Here is an 18861-nt window from a genome sequence, read left to right on the forward strand (position 1 = left end):
CAATTGAACTGAATCTTTGAGGGTTACATTTTCGTGAAATTGCATATGGCTCCTTTAGGTTATTCTAACCCTTGGTGTATTTCTTCTCATCTTTTAGGTTATGTTTATATTCAAACTTCTAATGTTTGTATCTACTTAGTTTACGTTGATCGAATATTTTAGTGTTACTTTAGTGTACTGTGTGTTTGCCTAACTTGACATGGTGTCTAATCTAGGCTATATACTAAGACAAACATTGAATAAGAAACAGTTACTACACAGGAAAAACAAACCATTGAAAAGAAATGTATTGGTCTACTATGGGCCATATATAGGCCTACAATGACTAAGTTATGAGGCCGGTCAGATTTGAAAATATGTGAGTAGTGGGCTATTAAGAATAAACAGTCTAGTGTCAGGTCCTCATACTCAAAGACAGGGGTTTTCAATTGGCTTTCTATTGGATGTGTCTGGACTGGAGTATGTTATTTGCCGTGTGTGCATGCCATGGACATACAGAAAGATGCATGCGCGTTTGTGTGGCGTGCGTGCACGCTCAAAAAACGTTTTCTTCAAGTTTGAGTAGGTAAGGGAACGTCACAAAGTATCACTTCTACATCCATCCGGATTACCCTTCTTTGTACAACCCCAAAATAATACGAACGCCGTATTGCTGCAGTTTGTTGAGCCCTCAGAACGATGTACTTAGTCGGTGGATCATGACATATTTATTGACTTCCCAAGTTTCCATAAACACGCCATTGTTGTGTATCACGCGTTTGAATCGAGCGGAGTATTTGCAGACGCTCCCTGTGACGATTGAACCGTCCCGTCATACCTCGCGTGGCCAACGGCTCTCTCCACCACCAACGAAAGCTCGCTCATTGAATTGTCGTATTCAGCTTGTGCAGTTCGATTTTGAGAAATTATTAGGAGCAAAACCGAGCAAAACAGGTCGACTAGCTCGTTTAACACCTGTTAGCTGCCACACACTTCCCCGGCCTTCTGTGTTTGGGGCTGCGGCGGTGGGGCGTGCTTTTCCTGGGCTCGCTGGATAGGTTTGGTCGGGGAGGCAGGGGGAAGTACGGAGCTGGTCCCGAGCGATGATGGAGCTGGAGTCGGCCAGTAACAGGGGCGAACTGGGAGCTGTAGGCGACTCGCTGCAGCCACAGACTCCCAGCAGGCACGAGAAGAGTCTGGGACTGCTCACCACCAAGTTTGTGACTTTACTACAGGAGGCACAAGACGGGGTGCTGGATCTGAAAGCGGTGAGCATGCAGCCCAGAGTCTTTTGTTGTTAGCTAGCACATGTCATTTTTTGAGCCTGCCTGCTGTCGTAAGGTTACATGCATTTTCGCTAGCCTGCCTGTTAGCTTAGCCTAGCCGTGTGACAGGCTAATTTGAATGGGTGATGCCGCAGGGCTTTAAATATAGCATTTATACACCCATGTTCCAAACATTAGCACACACGCCATGTCATGTTATTTTGGCGCTTCTCAAACGGGAGTAAAGTGAGGCTTGAAAGTGTTCTTTGAGAACACTGGTCAACTTCCCAGACTCTGCCCCCTGCAGATTCAAAGTCATTAAAAAGTGGGTCAGCTTTTGTCGTTCCCTTCTGAGCTAACGCGGCTGCATCTTCACACATGAACAGTTTTTTTCTGTCTTTGTTACCGGACGAAGTGCATTGACACACAGTAGGTTTCCCAATCGCTTATAAAAAGAAAAACATCTGAACTACACAGTGCCCTAGCATTTCACAGTTCCATAGCATTTCAAATACATGCACCATAACTAACGTAAACTGTGTTCTCCACCACAGTCCTCATCATCTTAATGACCGGTTCACATATAGTAACATTTCCCCTACTATGATCCTGCTTCTGGAGCTCCCTGTTAGTTAGAAAACATAAACTGTGTAAACAGCAATTGATTCAATGAAGTTTCCTAAACGACTAGTTGATGTTTACTTTTATTTAACAAAGGTGGTGGTGTGGACAACACATGATCTTTGCACACTTTTCAGCCAGTGCCTGGAACTCTCATACCTAAATGTGGTGTCCTGAAAGCCCATCCTTATCTAAACAAGTCAATACACTTGTGAAATTGGAATATTAGCTCAAACGTTTAATAAACGATGCTATCCATGTGTTTTTCTCAAAGAAAGCCAGTGAAGCAGACGGTAGCTTGACCAGCCAAGCTATTCCTTGTATAATAAAACAGTTTCTTTTTCACAGTGACCTCAATGATAAACAGAGTAAGTAACTCCATAGCCACTGACACTGATGTTGGTACTTTTGCTTTGCTTTCGACAGATAATTAAATGAAAGTCCCCGGAAGTCAGACATACATTAATTCTCTTTCATCCTCACATAAACATACTGCATGTTTGAGTAAATGCAACTTTACAAGTTGGAGAAATGAATCACTTTTTTCCTCAAGGAAACATTATGTCCCAGACAGAAGCATAATAACTTTGTGGCTTGTTATCTAAGGATCAGATGTTGGCTCAAATGTTTTTGGATTGATGTGAAAACTACAACTGCAATCCATCAGTCTAGCACTACTAGAAAGAGTCAAATGCAGCTCTTGAGTCCTGACATTCAACTTTTCAATAAAAAGCTGCCTTCTGAGCTGTCATTCAACAGGCCTGCGAGTCCATTGCACCCACAGTGGCTGTTGACAATTTATCAGCATGAGCCAGATGGTAATCCCTAGATTGTAAAGCACCATGAGATTGGGCTGGGACAGAAGTTTAACAGTGTCAAACCCTATGATGGGTGGTGAAACCTTGTGTTTTTTGTTCGCAAGCCTCTCTTGGTCTGTGTGTTAAGCCATGGCCATCCGACTAAAAGAGATGCCAGTCATCTCTTGATATATTGCTTCTTGCTCTTGTCCTGTCGTCCAGGCGGCAGACACCCTGGCAGTGCGGCAGAAGAGACGTATCTACGATATCACAAATGTATTGGAGGGAATTGGACTGATAGAGAAGAAGTCCAAGAACAGTATCCAATGGAAGTAAGTTCATTGTTATTTTGTTATTCCCCAAACATGGAAAGACTCCCTCCCTTAATAATAATAATAAAACTCGCTGTTTAATGAGATCCTATGCATTTTGCCATCTTGACTCTGAGAGAAGCGAATATATATTTGAATAAATAAAATTCAAATCCCCTTACACTTGTCATGAGCTGATTCAATGTATATATTGTCACTTGTCCTGACATTGCTGAAATGCCTGAACAATCTGAAACCATAGTACTATACATATGTCAAGCTGACACGGCATCAATCCCCTCAACCTCCCCTTTGTCATATAACATGTATTCTAGCTACAGAGACATGACGGGGACACTGATTCATCTGAGCACACAATTATTATTATTGTTGTTTGTTCATCTGAATAACAAAACATGATCATGACTCCATGACTGTTGAGCAGCCATATTTCTCACATGGACATTTACACTTCATATAAGTACAGATGTGTTACTAATAACGTAAGAGTGGCTCTGTTCTACTCAAGTGTCCTAGTAGGTTTGTGACAGTGAGCCAACATGACCATGAAACAGAAGCAGCTCAATAGAATTCAGCCATCATTATCATTTTAAGCTTTACTTCAAATTATTGTATTTTAAAATGGGTGTTAATCATTAGATCTGTCATAAAAAATAAACCTTTCCTGTCAACACACCAGGACACCTGACACCTAAGTACACGCTGACGTTGCATGCTGTCTGTACTTGAGCATGTCTTTGTGTGTTTCAGGGGTGTAGGTCCAGGCTGTAACACCAGAGAGATCGCAGATAAACTGATTGATCTGAAGGCCGAGCTAGATGACCTGGCTGTCAGGGAACACGAGCTGGACCAGCAGAGAGTCTGGGTCCAACAGAGCATCAAGAACGTCACAGACGATTCAAACAACAGCCCATATCCTTTACTGCACACTGTGTCTGTGAAGGTTTACTCCTATATTGATTCCTATAGCTTTTTGTCCCATCCTCACTGCTGATTTGATGGAACAGCTTTTCTTCAGCCCTGTTTTTATTCTGTTGCATTTTCAAATCAATAGTGATGACATCAGGGTCATTTTCTCAGACATGGTCAGTAGTAGGGTCATCACACAATCGGTGTTACCCTTGTTTTGGGCACGCACTTTTTACATAATTGCCCACCAGCGGTAGGGACCAAGTTTATTAAATACAAATGTGTAAAATACTAGTTACACTCGTATAGAAAACAATTCAACTGAAAGTGTCTGCACCGTGCAACGACAGAGCAGCGGAGTCTAATCACGTGTAAGGCCACAGTGTTCCTCCATCATTGTCTTGGGGAGTCGGGCCATCCTTGAAATAAAAAAAATAAACATTGTTATTGCAGAATTTTGTGCGAATTAACAACAGAAGACATCTATCTACGATCTCTTTTCATATATATCAGGTGCTATTTGATTAAATACATTTTGAATGGACATGATGACTTTGTTTTGAAGAAAAAAAATCAAAGACAGATCTTTGTAAAGTAATTTTAAGTTCTTAAACAAAACGGTTGTACAGCATTGCTGTTGTACAAAAAAGAAGGGGAAAGAAAGCTGAGCCCATCCCCCAAAGCAGTAAACCTAGGGGAAACACTGGGACATTAAGGGAAAATCAAAAAACCTGATGCATTCTTTCAGTATATTCCACATTATAGTTTTGATAATTATAGAGCTGTACAGAAAACCAAAGACTACAGCCTTGGCCTTTCCAGTTTAGGAAATACTTCCACTTTTATCATAGGAAGGAAGTTCTCCTAAAGAGCAAGGGTACCAAGGGTTTTTTTTTTGGAAACATGCTGTGATGAATTATTGGGATATATTAATCATTGTTAAATGCTTTGTGAAACCCAGTCCTGGTCAGTATTTCGATGTGTGTGCCCTCCGTGGCACAGCGCAACTGTAGACACAACGATAGAACACTGAAGCATATCCAATCTCGCCACCATCTGGCCTCTTATTGGGGATAATCCTGGGCAGTGGGCATACTTCCCTCTGCCAGCTCATATTGACACGGTCCGTCCCCGCTCACGGTGAAGTGCCCCATAGATCTATCTCCCACACAGAGCATTACCCAGCCTGAAAAAATATCTAAAATGTCTTCTGGGGTGTATTCTTTTTCTGAGAAAAACCTGATGATGTAAGCATGGGCATGAGGGCATTTTACAGGCAGGAAGGGTCTAATGAAAGGTGCCATTTACTTTCAGTATGTCAGTAGTTATAACCCATTAATGAATATTAAAGGTGCACTATGTAACTTTGAGTGTGTCAGAGAAGTGAAGATTTTCTAAGGTGTGTGTGTATATATAACTCAATAAACAGGCACACCTGAAACTGCATAGTGCACCTTTTTAGTATTCAGTAAACAATCATATCCTTGGTTAACCAACCATCCTGATGATGAAATAGCTTTTTGCTAACAACTCAACAGCTTTTTTTTTAGTGTGTGTTAATTGTTCTGGCATTCTTGTTTCTGGAGGTGAACCCTTAACACATCAATACTATGGCCTATATAAAACATGATGACCTCTGTGGAGCTTTCAAAGGTAATTGTTTCTTTCTCTTTGTAGACATTCTTATTCTGTGACGCATTAACAGCATCAGACACTGTTTGCATCACTCATCATCACCCGTCTTGTCTTCTTCCATCAGGGGACACACTCCTAGCAATCCGTGCTCCCATCGGCACCCAACTAGAGGTCCCTATACCGGAAGCTGTGAGTTGTGTGTGTGTGTGTGTGTGGGGGGGGGGGGGGGGTTTGTGTGTATTGGACACCTCTTACGGTTTTGTCTGGTGTGTCAAACTGGGCGTATGTGTTCTTATCCAGGTCCACAACGGACAGAGGAAATACCAGATTCGTCTGAAGAGTTCTTCCGGTCCCATCGAGGTGTTGCTGGTCAATAAGGACCCGTCCAGTGCCTACCCTGTTGTCTTGCCCGTCCCTCCTCCAGACGACATCCTTCAAAGCCTCCCAGCACCAACGCCTACCTCTCAGCCACCCACTGCTGCCTCCCAGGTACACACACACACACACATATCAGCTTTTTCTCCATGCAACTAGTTCTATTTATGTATTGATCTGTTAAAGGTGGAGTCAGTGATAATGGAGAATTCTTATTGTCTAAATATCTTTATGTCAAAATCAGTGAATATCTCCTCATGATCCGCTACGTGTCGGTACTGTGTGTGTGCGCTGGGAAAACAATACACAGCCTAATCTCTGTAAACTGGCATGTAAACAAAGGAGGTCCACCCTAACTAGCCCGTTTAAAGATCATAGGCTGTGTATTAACACTGGATTTATTTTTTCACTGCACGGAGAATAGACGGGTAGCAGATCGGGAGCAGATGTTCACTGGTTTTGATTTTTTTTTTAAATACCCCATTAATCACCACGGAATAACACTTCAAAACACTGGAATTTATTTTCCTTTTTTTTCCATTGCACAATGTTTATTTTTTTATTATTTTTAAATCATGCAATGCTTTTTCTTTTGGCCCTCCAGGTACCCAAAGCAGCTCCAGCAACTTCTACAAAACCTGGTTTTATCACAGCGCCGGCTTCAGCAGCCAACCAGACAGGTAGGGGTGAGTTTTATTTTACACTGAGCCATTTAGGATGCACAGTAATGTAATGCCAAGAACCAACATGAATTTATCTTGCACTTGTTTTATGGCAGGAGTGACTCACACCACACCACTCACACCAACAATAGACACACCTGCTGCAGTTACTCAGCAACTGCAGTCATCTGCCTCGTTGGATGGATCTGTGTCTTCTTCTGCCTCTGGTCTATTTGATCCAATTAAGTCTTCTGACTGTGAGTGTTGCCTGCTGCTGAACTCTTGTGAAGCCCTCCCTTTCAGAAAAACTGCTTTTGCAAGATAACATTTTTGAGACGGGGATAATGCTTACTAATATTTTCCTTTTGCGTTCATAGTGTCTTTTGATATATTGTCATTAGGGCACATTTTGGTGGTTTGTTAACTTGTATGTTATTGGGATCACATTCAACCCACAGTCAGTGCGGTTACATGCAGACTCATAATCGGGTAAATAAACGAATAAGACCTCAACAGGTCTTGTAAAATGCATGTAAACACCTTTATCCGATCTACTTCGCACACAAATCGGCACATTAACGCACAAGCGAATTCGGATAAGAACACCTAGATAACTTGTTCATAGTCTGCATTCTACCTGCATGTATACAGGATCGCATATTGGAGTTTGCGTTCTGCGCTTGCTCGAGAGTTCCCCGTCAGGGATTTCACAAGGAAGTGGAAGGAGACGACATAATAAATAGTAGTGTGTTTGCTGGAAAGGAACAGGACGTGGCTCTATAACCACTTGTTGAAAGGGCTACAGCGCCACCTAGCGTAGCGGAGTCAGCCATGCTCCGGCAATTTATCGAATATTTGAAAGGCCACGTATACTCAGACAAGTGACGCGGTCCGCTCTAGTGGCAAATTCGGTATATGTCTTAATCCAATCTAGTTGTCCCATGTTACCGCACTGACAGTAGCAGGTCGGATGTCTAATTTTCCAGAGATTATGTTAACATTGCAAACAGGTTTTTATTTACATGGCTACATTCCATGCTGGATTAAGACTCGACGAGATGTGCTCTAAGGAAATATTCTGTATTCATATCAGAAATGTGTATTGTAGTGTCTGTTGAGCTGAAATATATATTATGGTCTCCCCTGTAGTGCTGGACTTTCCCAAAGAACTCTCTGACATGTTTGATCCAACAAAAGGTAAAGTTCTCTTGAGTTTTCAACAAATCTGATATTTCTCCATTGACGATGCCGTAGTCATCTTCATACCACTTTCTGGTCTGTCTTGAAGGCTGACGGTTCGAAAAAATGTCCCTCACTTCTAGTCGACCGATATTGGTTTTTCAATGGTCGATGTAAATATTTAGAGAGCAGGTCTGCCAAAGGCTGATATACACTCCTGAATTTAAGGGTTTGTTCAGGAGTGTACAATGCCGATATCACTTTCTTTTTTTTCTTTTTTTGGCATTTGATAAAATACAGCAATTTAATAATGGAAAAACAATTTAACAACAATTATCATTTCATAAATTAAGACACAGAAAAATATTAGAAAATGGAAAATGTTGCATTGTCTATTGCACTTTGGCTCTTCCTGGTGTTGGCTCTGTAAAATATTGCAGTGACTACTTGATTTCTGTCCAGCCTTCTTATGTATTTATTAAATAGCAAAAAAACACAAGGCAAATATTTGGGTTACTTTAATTTAAAAGGTGCTTACATTGCTCCATAGCGGCTACAGAGGCTGCCTGCCATGTCTGCAGACATTATTTGATTATATGTTGAAAAGGCCTTAAGCACAGGTATGTAATTGGCCGACCAATGACTGGGTCCATCTCTACTAACTTCCTTTCTTCTCTCTCTCCCTGACAGAGATCATGAGTGCAGACCTGTTAGAGGACTTGATGTCATCAGAAGGTAAGCTCATTTACAGACGCATGGACGGAGACGTGAATGACAAATATGGAAAAAGAGTTTGAAGAAGTTTCTGAAGGATTGTGTGTGTAATGTTTGTAACACCTTGATTGATGGGCCCCCTTTTATGCATCCCGCATGTCTGTTTCCACCTCCAGTGTTCTCGCCTCTCCTGCGCCTGTCCCCTCCGCCCAGCGACCACGACTACATATACAACCTGGATGAGACAGAAGGCCTGTGTGACCTCTTCGACGTCCCCATTCTCAACCTCTGACCCCTTAGTGTTGTCTGGGTGGGAAGCAGTTTCCAAAACATGTTTATCTACCTTCATTTTCTCCCATGTTTTTCGCCCCGCACTGCCGGTGAAGGTGAGAAGATGTGCAGAAGAGCCAATATGATCTGATGAGCGTTCAAAGACACCTCCGCACTAGCTGAGATCAGACTGTGGCTCCATGTACAGCATCCAGAAGAAGTACAGACAAATGATTCTATTTTTGGATTGTCGTGTACAATTAAGTGCTATGTTTGTGTATGAGCTTTCCCGAATGCTTGTGAGGGAATATGTGTGGGCATACTTGAGTGTGCTGGTGTGCATGTGTGTGTGCTTGAGTTTTGTACTGAACGCTCTCTTAACTTGAGTCAGACATCTCCAAGAAGACAACAACAAAAAGAGAACTGTTTCCTATCAGGTAAAGAGTCATGGCAGACTAACACAGTTTCATCACCCGGAAGCTGCTCACGCATGGCTTGACTGAGTCCACACAGCTGGTTAAATATGCACTGTCCTCATGTACATAGAGAATATATATTTTGTATTATCAGCCCACAAAACTGTTGTTTAATAATAAACTACATGTGTAACACAGGCAGAGCAAGAGTTTGCAAATTAACAAGCTACCAGACTCAATCAAACCTTTGTCTTTTTTTCTTTTCTTTTTTTTTCAATGGTAATTTGTCTTAATCAAACTTTTCAGGGAGGGAAATGCTTTTTGTGTACCAGTTAGACAAAGAGGAAATGAATGTAGAGTAACCCAAACCAATAAATGTTGTCATAAAGAGCCAACTACCAAAACAATACAGGGGCTAGAAGAAAAATGTAGAATTCTACAATTTAACTTTTTTTTCTTAAGGTCAACAAGATGCTGAATTTATACAAAGTATCTCGTCTGAGCTCCACATTATGCCTACGTTGTTCTTTAACTGGTTCAGTATCGGCTCTTCTACACTGAAAGGTTTGTAACTGTAACACATAAGCTGGCTTTCATTTTCATTTTGCCTCTGGACTCTTGGACATTGCAAATTTTTATTGGCTCTGATTTATATGTAACTCAAGCGGTGTGCATTGGCTTTTTTTTCCCCTTCTCTTTTCTCTCCAAATTGGCTATTGTCTTTCATTGGTATATGAATACCATTCATTGTACTCTTGTATTGTATTTTTACTGATGCAGTGAATATAGTCCCCATGATGTTTGTTTTTTAAATGTCCTTGCTGTTTCTGGTAAATTAAATGCTGCCTATCACTCTAAATAAATAAAAATAATTAATGTTCAACTCTGTGCAGGGGACAGCTGAGTAGCAGTTCAGGGTGGTTTGATACTAGTCCCAAGTACAATGTCGACATCATTCATATTTCTACAGTACTATTTGTGTAATGTCCTCTTTTGCCCTGGAAGACATGTATGTATGAATGTACAATATGTACTGTGTATATCCCTCTCTGCCGCTTGTATAGAATAGCATTTATTTTTTATACCCAATAGATATATTGTTACTGCTACTAATTTGGGGCAACATGTCATAGTTTATGGAATTTACTCACAAAACGTTCCGCTTTATCAACACATCCGGTCTCATGGTTGCATTTCACATCACTGTGGACTGATTCGGTTGCCACTCATCCACTTCTTGATCCATAGCCAGCCACTGTGTTTGGAAAGGGTTGAATGAGTTACGTCTGTGTGTGTTGGGGTGTGAGACTTGATTTCTACAGACTGCTTTTAACAGGCACAGTATTGCTAAGCTGTACTTGCATCAAATGACCAAGAATAAAACACTTTGGTATTCTTTCTCTAGTGTTTGGTTTCCAATTGAAGTAATGTGTCACATTGTTTGTGTGTGTGTTGGAGAGGGTTTTCTGTCATGCTAGGTTCAGCTGAGGGCATTGTGAAATGAAGCATATGATGTTGATTCATATCAGTGCCTTGAGTCGTGATGTTCTACAAAGATGAATGGAACCACGTTGTTAGAGTTATAATGGGTAAGCATTTTTAACAGGTTTTAATTACATTTATTTGGTCTCCATGGATACTTAATTGGGCTAATGTAAGCTTCTACAAGATTATAGTATTAGGGCTTGTTATCCCTTAAACTCTGTTGGTCAACATGCCATTTGATATAGCCATGCAATTGCATCTTCTCTAGTTTGATTCAAACTGTGGACTTTAGTTGAATTCACTCTCTCATCCTCCGCTCATTTCCTGTCGGCTTTCCTCTATCAAAGACAAAGCCTCAACTGAAAATATAGCTGTAGAGCTCTATACAGAAGTGAGGATGTAAGTGCAGAAATATCTTTAGAATAAATATTTATTATAAATAAAACTACATTAATGTAGTCAACAACTGGCACTCAGCCTCATAGCTGGTTACATCAGGTAGTGATACTGTGTATTGAATTGTGAAAGGTCGTGTGTGAACAGTTGGACAACTCTGAGACAGCAGGGGGCAGCTGTAACCACCCGCTTTCGACCCGGAACTTTCAATTAGTTCTTCTACTCCTAAATCCACTTCTTGGAAATGTAAAAGAAAATCTACGTCAGCATAAGTAACACCTTTTCCTGAATGTATATTATTATTATTTTTACCAAAATAAAAGCTCTGTTTCTCTTTAATGAAACATAAAAGGGATTTTCATAAATTCATATAAATAGGCCTATTATTAGCCAAATAAAAATAAACAAACTGAAAGGGTTTAAAGTAAAACCGTACATTAATGCACATCAATGGAATTAATTGCCACAACATAATTAAGAGTGAAAACTTTTTCCTGATGGAATGGTTCCGTTAGATATTATTTTCAAACTACTGGTTGCGTTTAAGCGTTCTGGACAGGAAATGCTTTACTTTGAAAATCTATACCGGATCCCAGCTGTGTGAATCTGGCTGCTTGACTCAAACCCTCGCCTGGTCCCAAGGACTCAAACCAACCCGGAACTTTTACGCCAACTAATAAGTCCTGAAAACGTATTGCGAGGAGTTTCCATCCTGCTTTTCCCGGTAGACCAAATGTTTCTCTAAGACAAGTCCCTTTTGGTGGAGTGAGTTAGTTCCCTCTGAGGGGGAAAAAAAAGACATTTTCAAATGTGTCTCGCTCCGACTGCGGCGGTTCCTGCAGGACAGTAGCCCCTCGACAAGTCTTTTCAAAATCAGGTAGGAGGACGAAATCAGGAAAAAAGCTCTACAGCTGACTCTCACACTTCTTTCACTGTCATCTTTTCACAGCGCTTTGACAATAGGCTCATGAGTTTTGAATGAATAGGCCTACTAACAGTTAACCTGCTGTTTTCACCTTTACTTTGCATTCATGAGTTTGCTTCTCACTCACTATAGAGTTAGCTTGGACATTTTAGTTTTGGGGGTTAAATAGGCTATTGCACCACATGCCTTTACTAAACTAGCTTACACTGTTCAGCTGCACTTATATTTATTCGGGTCAACCACAACCGAATTAAAACCGAAGCTACTCTTCTATTGTAATACATAGGCTAGGTAGGTTATACCAGTGTCAAACCATGTAGCCTACTGTATGTTGAGTTTGGTATGTGGTTATACTCAAGTCTTTCTCTTGTATTATTCCTCTATCATTGTGTGTGTGTGTGTGTGTGTGTGTGTGTGTGTGTGTGTGTGTGTGTCAGGTTAGGAATTTCAGGCAGCTGAGAGCTTCCCCCTTCACACACGCACACACGCGCACACACACACACACACACACACACACACACACACACACACACACACACACACACACACACACACACACACACACACACACACACACACACACACACACACACACACACACACACACACACACACACACACACACACACACACACACACACACACACAGAGGATGGGAGGTTTGTCAGTCCAGGGGGTCTGAGACACCAGTGGGTTAACAAGAGGTCTGGGTGTGCTATTGGTTTTAAGCTTGACAAGTTCTAGAAGAAAACAGGCGATGACAACTGCTTGACAAGATGGACATTTGAAACCTTTACAATTTTTTAATTAAAAAGAACATTTATTTTTGAAAATCTGCCAACAACACCAGTGTGTGATTTACAAATAACTGTTAAAAAAGACATGGAGGGGAAACGATTTGTTTTGTTTACAGTACAGCGTGACAGCTATGACACTGTAGTCAACTGTATTAACTTCCCAGTACTGTAATGTAATGGCGTATTTATTCAATTATTTATAACAATATTCTGCTATGTGCCCTGGAGAAAGAAAAAAAAAGTATTTCCCTTTTCAATAATTTAATCATACATATAAAGTTAAACTAGAACTTTCCTTTATCCAACTCCAGAACCAAAAAACAAAATGATTCACTTTTGATTAATTGGAACAAGTACATTTTTGTCACATTCCCAAGTGTATTTAGATTAGTTGATGAACTAATTCTGTTTCAGCTCTACAACCCAATTGTCACATTTACACATTAACAACACCTTAATTACACGGTATAAATCATTTTGATAATGAGTTATTATCATCACCCTTGGGTTGAGCATATTGCACCTTTAATTCACTTTTGTCTAAAAGCCCACACACAGGTACAGAAGGTGCACTGCAGGTTCAACTTACTTACTTATTTTGTCTGGGGGCCATCACAGACAGGCACAGACAGGCACACACACTGACAGACAGACACACTGGCTTTTGTGGTTAACCTCTATGGAGCCCGAGACGAGAAACTCCCCTCTCTCTCTTCTGCTGAGTTAAGGAAGTAAAACACAAAAACGTTTCAACTCTTGAACTGATCAGCCTCGTTTTTTCCAGACTGATTGTCACAGGTTTCCAACAAATTAAGGGCTAGTTTGACAGTATTTAACAATAGAACATATGGTTGATCTGGTCCAATACACAGTTGTTGTGGCCTCTTTTTCTGTAAGCATCATCCAGCTTGTTAACCTTGGGACAAGGGAACACATAACCAGTTAAATGATCTCAGAAGGAGATTTTGAATAACATTCTTACTTGTCCTATCATTTATACTACTTTAGACAGTTGTCAGGCCAGCCAGTAATAGTTTAGGTATTTATAGTATGTAGATACTGTATGTGTGATGAGTCAGAACACAGGTTACAATACTAACTAAGGCTGTTTGAATGTGCTCTGGTGGAGGAAACATGCTTCGTCTTGTTGTAAATGGAGAATGTTGGTGAATCCTGAGCTCTATCCAGTGTTGCATGAGGCCCAAAGCATGTATGGACGGGTCATGATGAATGTTGTTAACTAATGGCGCTCTGTCAATGCTGGCAAGGGTTAATACAGAGTGCTGGAAGTCTTCTGGACTTAATCTAGGCCGTAGACGTAGTGATCTAACTTTGTAAACATAGCTTTTGCACAATTGACATTCACTGACATCTCTCTTTTAACAGGTGTAACTTCATTTGTTAGATTTGTTTATCAACTCCTTTCTGTTTTCTGACCTAAAACACTGTAGGGATGATGTCTGATCTAGATAGACTCATAGTTTAGTCTGCTGGAAACCCAAAAATATTTATATTTTTTCACTTGTAAATGAAACGAATGATTATGAGTATCTTCCAATCGGTACAACAGAAGAAAATCTATAAAATACTAATTAATATTGATGGCAATAATTACAAAAAGTTGCTGTTGCTTGAAGACAGTTTTCTCTAATAAGTAGACATGACAGAAGTGCCATGTACATTTGAAAATGTGAATGCTTCTACCTGTGTGGCCACATTAAAGCTATATATATTGTGTAACTTTTTAATGAATGTCCGTTACATTCAAGCCATCGTCAAACGAGTTGACACACAGGTAATTAAGCCCTATCAGCTCCACAAAAGTATCTCTGTATTTCTCAGTATGGCAGCATTTACAAACTGGTGTCACCCACTGAAACTGGTGCCGGAGCTCAGAAAAATCCCATTAAGTGCCCTAGAAATGTTCCAATAGTTGACTCTACTGCTAAGAATAACCTGAACGTACAGCAGATGGTATACAAGCTGTGCACAATTCAGGAAGGCTTACCTCATGTAGTTACGCCGACAGGGTTCTTGTAATTACTCAGAATTCCTCATGGGGGCTACAGAAGTTACGCACTATAGCTTTAATAATGATAGCTTCTTGTGTGTTCGTGCACCAATAGTTTTGCACAAAAATATGCAAAATATCCTCATTTAGATAAAAAACACTAAAAAAATGATTTCTCTACATTACATATTTACGACTAAATAAAACAATAGAAGGTAACGTTTAGGAAAACTAAATGCTAACGTTAGTATGCTGACATGGACAGTTACGTATGTTTGGGCTCATTTTTTACCATATCTCCATCTCAGTTTAGTGTGTTGGCATAATACATTTAGTATTGGACAAATGAAAATGTCCTCATCGTGGCGCTACAGAAAAAACCATAAGAATTCATTATCTTTAAAAAGTTAAATGTCAGTACACTGTTTTTCTCTATGCATATGTTTTGAGATGTATCAGTCGGGACATAAATTATGGACCGACCAATAGAATTATCTTCAATTGTTTGAATTACCGGCCTCTCGACTATGAGTCTTAATAACTGTTAGAGCCGGACTGATACTGTTTAGCCTCTCATCCAGCCGGATCCTGTCATACCCAGTTGGCATCTAAATACACCATCCAGAGATGCAGCTGTTGTAGATTCCCAGATAATCTACAGTTTACATTGTGCAACCAAATCTGAAAAACACGTGGACTCGAGTTTTTTGCTCCGACAGACAAGCAGCTCAAAAACCCACAGGCGGTCTTTGTTATGAAGCAAAGACATGACAGGCCCTGAGTTTGCCCTTCAATCTGCTGACTCATAAGCTGCTTTGGAAAGAAAGAAAACACTACATTCTCCCAAATCTCTTGTATTTTAGATTACGGTTGCAAACTCTTGCTGTTATTCGTTTGGAAGGAAGTCAACCTACGACGCCAGCACCAATGTAATGACTGGGGGATTTGCCTGGCCTTTTTAGTCCGTGTGAATTATCCCAAGACAAACCCGATTTGTATTGTGTTTGCATTATTGTCGTACAAATCGGCAGCCTACAGTCGAGAAGAAAAAAAAGATGATCATCCCCCGTTCTGCCAGGAAAGGGAAGATACCGCCTCGGGGGCCAGTGAAGCGTGTGGTTGTTTTGACAGGAGCTTTGCTTTGAAACCTGCAATAAACTGTGAGAGCTTTTTCTCTTACAGACTGGAGTGAAGGTATGTCAACTATCCAAGAGACTGAGCAAGAGGGTGGGGGCTATTAATCAAGCCGAACACAAGCACACACAAGCTCAGCCCTGTTTCACTGTGAGCTCATAAATGTACAGTGGAATTAAGTTCCGACTGTATCATTTCCATGTGCTGAGAGCAATGGAGGAACGGAGAAGGACAAGGAAAGAGTCGGGGGAGGGGGGGGAGGGTGGGAAGCAACACAACAGCTTCTTCTGTATCCTCTGGCTCTGAAGGTCGAGGAGTGTATGATGATGTGTGTGTGAGTCTGGAAGGGAAGAAGTGAACAATCCTATGGTGCATGTACAGACAGTGTTCAGCCCACTCAGCTTTACTCAGTGCACCATAAATATACAGTGAAAGAGGAACACCGTGTTCTAAAGGTTCATATCGAAAATGATAGTTGACCACCGTGAGTCATTCATCAGACAAGTTGTCTGTTCACCCTTACTGACTGCTTTTGCTTTGTAACTATGGGCCGGTTTCACACAGGGCCTAGATTAAGCCAAGAGTAGGCCTGAATGTGGACTAGTTAAACTGGGACGTTTAAGTCACTTTCATGGATATGGCTTAGATTTGGCTTAGTTAGTCTGAGACTATGAAGTCCTGGAGTAAGGTAAGTAAGCCTGATTGTAAACACCTGCCCATGAGCACATGCTGCTGGTCCAACGGTGATCATAAAAACCCGGAGTGGAGCTGAAACATCATTGCTTGTGAGAAAAAACAATGGCAGAGGCTAAAAAAATCAACAAATTCAATTCTAATGAAAATGTTACTAAGAGAACAATACACCAACTTCAGGTTATCTTCATTATTAACGGTATTTCACATCTTTCTCATTTATAATTTTGACATTATATTTAATGATTGTGAAGGAAGTTCTGTTAAAGCCACTACGAGTAACATTGCACGTTGGCGGCCCCTTTGGGCAAAAGCGGTAGTATTTTTACGACGCCAGCTGTCGTGAAGCTGTTTTCTAGCTCGTGCCGGGCATGCGAGATTCAAATGATCAGGAAGCAATATAGTGCATGTCCGCGTGTTGAAAGTGTGAGGGCACCGGACTCTTTTCGGCTCTGTGAGAGTGGTTAGTGACACAGCATCAACTAATGCCAGTCAGTGCTACACACACCTGATTGCAATGCAGTGTCATCTCTCACGGAGCTGAAAGACTCCGTGTCCTCACACAAAGCGAATGAACGAGAGACGGCAGTTAGAATGGATCACGATGAGGTAATGTGTTTATGTTGTTGTAAATAATGACTATTTCAGATGAATAATGGTCATCTGATGATGGTGAGGCAAAGTAAACTTTGTTTTAGTAGGCTACTGCTCATTCATTTAGGAGTAAACACTGCAGTCTTGTTCGCTCCCGTGAAATTGTGTATACGTTGCTTGGCAACGCCCTCCTGCCCGCCTATCACTCTCCCTTTTAGCTTTTCTTCATTGAATTCTCTTTTTTTTCTTTGATGGTTCAGCCCCGTTATCAGTCATTATGACGACAAATAACTGTCTCAAACAAGGCTTCCGCTCCCCTTCCCTCACCTGGAGGGATAGGCTTCTCAAATCGCTTTGCTGTGCCACACTGAAATCTGCGACCAATGCGGATATGTGACCATAGATAGAGCATGCACGCGTGAACAGAAAATCGGACTGGGTGTGCGACCAGACCAAACGCAGTAATAAAAACTATATAAAAACATCTTTCTTTGTACTGATGGTCTCGTTTGCTGTTAAAGGTAATTTATGATTATGAGAGGAAACATGAGGCTGTTTAAAAGATATTTAAATGTTACTCGGAGCTGCTTTAAGTTTGGAGGTCAACTCAGGTGGAAGAATATTTCAGGAGACTTTGATGAATTATGAAGCAATATTTATTACAGACTTGGCCAAGGAGAACCGGACTGCAACTCTCGTGACTTGCACTTCAATTCTGCCAGACTCATGCTTAGAGCTGTGTATTAACCTTGCGCTATCTCTATCACCTCCCCGGCTCGGGCACCAAGTGTACCAATGTTTTGGTTCAGAGCTGAACACAGTGAACCATAACATTCTGGAGTAGAAGAAGATGAGACTTTATCTATACAACTGACCTAAGTGTCTCCTAACAGGCTCCAAGGCTGACCTAGAGTCTGTGAGACAGACACACAAGATAGGCATATATGAACTATTAATCTTTACCATTAATATTACAACTAAAGACCCAAAATTCCCTCACAATGATAACTGCACTGATAGACTCTGGAAAAACCCGACTCGCTTTAAAGAAGAGCTTGCCACAACTTTTCAACAAAGGACAAAAAAATTACGTTGCATGAAAGTTAGCCCGAGTTTTCCATGAACAGAAAATGCAATATCTGAAGGAAGTATGACATGAAAATGAAAATTCTACAGGTGGAATTGGACATGAAGTTGGAAGAGAGCTATGATTCAAACAAGATACAGTACTGAGACAATTGTGATTACTAATCACAGTGAAGATATAAGTAGAAAATAAAAGGTGTTCATGTTGTGTTTTGTCATTTTGTCATTCATGTGTGTCAGTATTTTAAATCACAACAACCACATTTGAAAACAGAATTGTTTTAGACTCTCATTTTATTATGCTGAATACATCTTCAATTTAAATATATCCATCTAATAGGCTCAAGCAAAGTTGTTATTTCCAGTGCATTTTCCATATTGAAAGCGGTCTCGAAATGTAAGTTCATCAAATAAATGTTTTGGATAAGACCTATCCACAAGTACTCTTCTGGCTGGCCTCTGCAGTGGGAGTTGGTCTTCATTTAGATATTCCACTTTGGAGGATTAATTTAAGATCAAATTTAAACCTAGAGTAGCTCTAGTCGTCCATTTTGCAATTGGCTTTGTTTAATCCAGAATATCTTTA

General features: G+C 40.7%; 2 protein-coding genes across 3 annotated transcripts in view; both read left to right on the forward strand.

Annotated features, from left to right (window-relative positions):
- The first annotated feature begins 853 nt into the window (after positions 1–853).
- Positions 854–10554, forward strand: e2f4 (E2F transcription factor 4). Of its 2 annotated transcripts, none has more exons than XM_080027547.1 (11): positions 854–1247; positions 2885–2994; positions 3745–3905; positions 5512–5556; positions 5663–5727; positions 5839–6027; positions 6518–6599; positions 6692–6832; positions 7725–7772; positions 8445–8489; positions 8645–10554. In XM_080027547.1, exons 1-11 carry the CDS (start codon positions 1083–1085, stop codon positions 8758–8760), a joined length of 1167 nt encoding a protein of 388 aa, XP_079883673.1. In that variant the 5' UTR covers positions 854–1082; the 3' UTR covers positions 8761–10554. The 2 variants fall into 2 exon arrangements, with proteins under 2 accessions (XP_079883673.1, XP_079883674.1); XM_080027548.1 differs by having other exon boundaries at positions 6518–6593.
- A 1118-nt stretch (positions 10555–11672) lies between these two features.
- Positions 11673–18861, forward strand: part of elmo3 (engulfment and cell motility 3) — a 29533-nt gene continuing 22344 nt past the window's right edge. Inside the window, exon 1 of the mRNA XM_080027403.1 lies at positions 11673–11912. The gene's annotated coding sequence lies outside the window, so the exon portion shown is untranslated. The remainder of the gene's footprint in view (positions 11913–18861) is intronic.

The sequence above is a fragment of the Ammodytes marinus genome, assembly GCF_949987685.1.
Source record: "Ammodytes marinus genome assembly, chromosome: 5".
Lineage (NCBI taxonomy): Eukaryota > Metazoa > Chordata > Actinopteri > Uranoscopiformes > Ammodytidae > Ammodytes > Ammodytes marinus.